This window comes from Mobula birostris, chromosome 32, assembly GCF_030028105.1.
Source record: "Mobula birostris isolate sMobBir1 chromosome 32, sMobBir1.hap1, whole genome shotgun sequence".
Taxonomy (NCBI): domain Eukaryota; kingdom Metazoa; phylum Chordata; class Chondrichthyes; order Myliobatiformes; family Myliobatidae; genus Mobula; species Mobula birostris.
Window position 1 is genome coordinate 16,009,552 of NC_092401.1, and position 6,000 is coordinate 16,015,551.

The following is a 6,000-nucleotide window of genomic DNA, read 5'->3' on the forward strand; positions in this document are numbered from 1 at the left end:
AAAGACAATTGAGGGGCACAAGATTTAATGGTGCTTTTACACATCATGGGCCAATTAACACACTGCCCCACACCACCGTCACTCTCCTCACATACACAGACCAGCGACTGTAAAACCCCAGGGTCCAGGGGTAAAATAAAGTAAATGTATTATCAAAGTGAATATACGACACCATATACTACCTTGAGATTCATTTTCTTGCAGGCATTTACAGTAAATAGAAAGAAATAAAATATAATCGATGAAAAAACTGCATACAAACCAATATGCAAAAGACAGGAAATTGGCAAATAGAAATTGTGAGAAAGAAAATAACAAAATAATAATAATAAATATTGAGAACATGGGTTGTAGAGTCCTTGAAAGTGAGTCAGTAGGTTGTAGAATCATTTCAGTGCTGGGGTGAGTGAAGTTATCCACTGTGATTTAGGAGTCTGCTAGTTGTGGGTAATAGTTGTTTCTGAACCTGGGATGTGGGTTCTGAGACTCCTGTACCACCTTCCTGATGACAGCAGAGAGGAGAGAGCATGGCTTGGGTGGTGGGGGTCCTTGATAATGAATGCCGCTTTCCTGCAATAGCCCTCCATGTAGATGTGCTCGGTGGTGGTGAGGGCTTTACCTCTGATGGGTGGACTTTTTGTAGGATTTTCCATTGAAAGGAGTTGGCATTTCCATAGCAGGTTGTATTACAGCCAGTCTGTTTCCAGTATCTCCACTATGCATCTATGGAAGTTTTAGATGACATGCTGAATCTTTGTAAACTTCATCGAAAATAGAAGGTGCCTTCTTTGTAATGGGAGTCACAAGTTGAACCCAGAACAGATTCCTCTGAAATGATAATAAGGAGCAGAATCCACCTTGGATCTGCTTGGAAAAGACCAACAGGAATGGCAAGAGTGCTGTCCAGCACATCAAGTGTTGCTACAAAGCAGGAACCATTTTTCTGCTTGCTAACATTCATAGATACAAAGGCAGCGTGAGCAAATGATGTAAGCTGGACAGAGGATAAGTGATTTTATCTTGTAGTTGTGTTAATTGTTATATTGTTATTAATTGTCACAATTAATAGATCGAGATTGGCATTTAGATTTAATCAATATTTAACTTCCTTTTTTCATTACTTAGACTAATGTTTAGTGTGGCACTGTTCATTTCTGCGAAACATTGTGGTCTGCTCTTGTCCCATAACAAGACCATCAAAACGTCAGTCAGTTACTGTTTATCTGGCACTAAATCAAACTTCCATCAACAGACCTACTCTGCACCGTTCAGTTGGCTGTAGTAAAGATGGAACATTTCAGAATTAATGTTATCAGGCTTGTAAACAGAACAGTGAGTGTAAACAAGTTAATCAGTTCAGGACAGTGTTGGATTCTCTTGTTTTTTCAGAAGTCAAGAAAAAGGTATAAAACTGTTGCTTCATGGCCGTTTTAATCAGCACTAGTAGAACAACGAATTGGAAACGGACAGTAGCAGGAGTCTAAAACAAAGAGGGACGGAAGGGAAAGAATAAATACTAAATAATAAATAGCAAGGATAGCAGGGCCACGTGTTCAGCTCTTCTTATATCACAGATATAGTGCCTTGAAGAAGTATTCAACCTGAACAGCTGTTTTCACATTTTAATACCTCATTTCTCAATTTAAAATATATTAAAGTAGGATTTTTTCAGCTAATCTATAAAGCATTGTGCATCATGTCAAATCAAAAGATAAATTCTAAAACATGTCAACGAATTACTAAAAGTTAAAAACCAAAGTTGTGAGGCTGAAAAAGTATTCATCCTCATTGTAATTACTATGCCAATTTCCCTCGTGCAATATTGTATATTATCTTACCAACTTACCCAATTTGTTGATGTAGAAAATTAAAGGTCAGCTGAATAAATACTCACTCTTTCTGTAAGGTCGAACGATCTGGTAGATTTTCAACAGACCAAACCAAAATGAAGACAAAAGAGCAGGGCAATTCAGGGAAATGATAATAGAGAAACACAAATCTGGGGAAGGGTACAAGATTATCTCAAAGGCACTGAACATACCTTGGAGCTCAGTGAGTCCGTCGTGAAAAAGTGGAAAATATAAAACCATAACCACACTGCCTAGGTCAGGCCACCTCTCTGAACTTGGTCAGTGGAGAAGAACAGTATTTGTAAAGGAGGGTACTATGAGACCAACAGTCACTCTGAGTGAGCTGCAAAAGTCAGTGGCTGCAATGAAGATGAAGTTCATGGCTCCACAATTTTAAAGTCTTGTACAGAAGGGGTACTTATGGAAGAGTGGCAAGGAGGAAACCCTGGCTAAAAAAAAAAATCCTTGCCCATAAAGATTTTGCATTGTTTCACTTACAAGATTCTGTAAAGATGTGGAAGTATGTCTTGTGGTCACATGAGACTAAAGTGGAACTTTATTTCCTTAACTCTTAAGTGGTGCGTGTGGTATAAATCCAATACTACACATCGGCCAGGTAATACCATCCCTACTGTAAAATATAATGAAGGTAGTATCATGCTATAGGGATGTTTCAGCAACAGGGCCAGAATTTCTGGTCGGGATTAATGGGAAGGTGAATGCTGGTAAATACTGAGAGATTCTGGATAAAAAAACCTGCTAGCCTCTTCCAGATAGCTTAACCTGGCAAGGATGTATGTCTTTAGCAGGACAGTGACTCAAAGAACACTGCCAGAGAAGCCGTGGAGTGGCTTCAAATGAAAAAAATTGACGTCGTTGAGTGGCCCAGTCAGAGTCCTGACCTTAACTCAATCGAACATCTTTGGCAAGACCTCAACATTGCTGTCCATCACTGCTCCCCAACTAACCTGGCACAGTTTGAGCAATCTTGCAAAGAGGAATGGGCAAATCTTGCCCCATTACATTTTGCAAAGCTAATAGAGACAGCCTAATAGACTACTGTCTGCAATAGCTGTGAGAGGTGGTTCAACTAAGTACTTAGCAAAGGGAATTAAATATTTATGAACTTCTGACTTTTTAGTTTTTCACACTTTACAATTTTCCCTGTTTTGGGGGTGCTATTGTGGGGGGGGAAAGGAGCATGTGATTTACAAATAAAAATTCCAGTTAAATTGATCAAAGTCCCTGGTTATAATACTTGTTTGTGTAAACAAAGGGTTGGAAGCTAAATACTTTTACAAGGCACTGTAAGAAATATTCCTATCAAATTGTAGATAAGAGTTAACCAATTTGATAGACCTTATTCAAATAACACAATACCAAGAGAAGCTTCCAGATAGATGCACAGAACCATAACCACTAGGTGATTATATATAACTACACTGAACAATTGCATATGCATATTATAACCATGAGGAAGCATACTAAACAGTTACATATATATAGGTAGTTATATAAAATACTAGCAGGCATAAATTGTTAAACTGCAAAGAAAATAATCATTATACAGTCTAATCCAACGATATCAATATAGCAGAAACCATGGTCCAGTATTGGGGCATGGAATTCTTGATCAAGACTATATTTTAATCTTTCTCTTTCTCTGCAGGATGAAGAGAGCAGTGTAAGGAACCGTAAACCTGGCTCTAGTAACCTGGAATCCCCATCTCCACCTGACAGTGAAGCTTAAACGTGGAGCCGTACGCTGCACATTAACCCTGCCCTCCAACTCGCAGTTCAATAACTTAGCAAAACAAAGGAATCTACAAAATCATGCAATTGAACTAGGGATATCTTTCCAAGCAGTCTGTGAATGAGTTTTGTTCTTTATTTTACACCTCCTCCCTCCTCATTCATTATGATCAGAGCTATTACTGAGGAGCATGTAGGGTATGGATGGCACAGCCAACTGCAGTGCGTGGACTTTGCAGTTATTCGTAGCATTCCTGTTTCCTTGGGAACTGACCTGCTGAATTGGTTTTGTCCTTACAGGAAGCATACTGCTCACTCCTGAAGATTTCTAATTTTGTTTCTGGAGAGGGCAAAGTTCAAGGGACACGTGTTTGAAGTCATTTCCTCACTCCTGTGCTCTCCGGGATTTTGGTGCACGAACCTGTACATAGAATGGAGGCTGAGTATGAAAATCATACTAGGTACGGTTGGCACAGGCTTGTTGACAGCCCACTGTAACTCCCCCCATGTAGCGTGGGCCATGAGCAGCTCTCCAGGAGATGAAGTAAAACAGCTTGAGCACAGTTCAAGCAGTGAGTCGATGTCCTCGCTGAAAGACTGGTGCAGCAGTAAGGATTGCAGCACCAAAGACCCAGGTTCAATCCCAACCTCCGGTGCTATCCACGTGCAATATGCACATCCTCCCTGTGACTGTGTGGATTTCCTCTGGGTGCTCTGGTATCCTGCAGCATCCCAAAGACAAGCAGTTGGTAGGTTAATTGGTCACTGAACATTAGTATTTACTGTAAATGAGTGATAGAATCCTGGTGTTGATGAGAATGCAGGAAGAATAAATTATGATTAGTGTTAGATGAGTTCAAGAAGATGGTTGATGACCATTTTGGACTCCTGGGCAAAAGGCCAGTGTCTGATATTACTGAATCACACTTGGTCTATTGTGTGGTTGGATCTTGATTGAGTCACTCACTGATTTTTCAGAATTATTTTCGCTTTTGCCACACTGCCAAAGGAAAAGTGATTTACTATACTATCAATTATTTCTCATTATTGCTCACTCTTTTTTTCTCTCTCTCTCACTCTCATTCATTCTCTTTTCCTACCTTTCTGAATTTAAATGTCAGTCATGCCTGCACATTTATTCCTGCCTGTACAGATTGCGATGAAGGCAAAAGATCTCCCGAGTGTTTAATCCTGTGGTTGTGACCGATCTGTGCCTCTCTGCAGCTACTTCAAGCACTCCAGGATGTCTCAGGCAGCTGGAGAGGACTCACAAACTAAAACGAAGAAAAGGTTGTAAAGCAAGTGGTTCAAAAATGCACACCCAGACCTCGCCTAATTAGCACCATGTAGCCTATAATGGCTCAAGCTAAAGCCTGGCAGGAGTTTCATTTCACGTCCTGGGTTCAATGGGGCTTTGAATGTCTTGTTCCTCCTGCCTTCCTTGGGTACTCGTATAATCTGGCTGGGTCTGGTAATAATTCTATAATCTTCATTTATCATGTGATGGAAATGTTTAATTTTTGTGGTAAATGATTGTTCCAACACTTCAAGTACCGTGCTCTCACCTGCTCTCTGACTCTTGGTGTTGCTTCAAACACTACCAGGTTAATGATATTATAGATTAACTCTCACCTGTTTTTCTTGGATTACCACTGCCTGTGGGAATCCGGTATCAATTACTAGGGGCTGTAAATTCAAAACCAAGCTGCCAGCTCACAATCTCCTTCTGCTTCTGTACTGGCTGGCAGTTCAGGGAAAGGATTCTCTCCCATACATGAGCAGAGCAGAGGGAGGTGCTCTGTACCTGAGCCTCAGTTGTCCTTGCTGTTTCTGCACCATCTTGTCCTTGGAGAAAATGTTTAGGTCTGTAACCGAAGCACTATCCTATTCGCCACCTCCATCCATCCTGTTAGACTGAAACTTGTGAACTCACAGACACCTCCTCACTGTGAGTGCTTCTCTGTAGTGTGAGTGGCCAATGAGGATTCCAACCACACAGCAGTGGATAGCTCCTGTACAGTATTTTGCAAGTCACTCCCAGTTCATTCAAGTAGCTCCCAAACCAGACAGGAAGATATAAAATGCAAATCATTGTGTTTTCTGGTGTGCAGATTTAGGGAATCTTTGTCCAGCCCTTGGCTCCATCCCTCCCCCTTCTGTCTTCTCCTATCATTTTGGATCTCCCCTCCCCCTCCCATTTTCAAATCTCTTACTAGCTCTTCTTTCAGTTAGTCCTGACGAAGGGTCTCGGCCCGAAACGTCGACTGTACCTCTTCCTAAAGATGCTGCCTGGCCTGCTGCATTCACCAGCAACTTTTATGTGTGTTGGTTGAGGGAATCTTTCACTCGGTTTTCTGCCAAAGATTGCTGGCTGGATAAAGTGGTGATGCCCAAATTG

General features: G+C 41.0%; 1 protein-coding gene across 6 annotated transcripts in view; it reads left to right on the forward strand.

The window, feature by feature from the left end:
- The window catches only part of pnpla6 (patatin-like phospholipase domain containing 6), a 196,591-nt gene extending 191,805 nt beyond the window's left edge, over positions 1–4,786 (forward strand). For all 6 annotated transcript variants that reach the window (XM_072248096.1, XM_072248099.1, XM_072248098.1 and 3 more), the window contains one exon: positions 3,520–4,786. In XM_072248096.1, the coding sequence (XP_072104197.1) occupies positions 3,520–3,600 (81 nt within the window). In that variant the 3' untranslated portion in view covers positions 3,601–4,786. The remainder of the gene's footprint in view (positions 1–3,519) is intronic.
- The last annotated feature ends 1,214 nt before the right edge of the window (positions 4,787–6,000 follow it).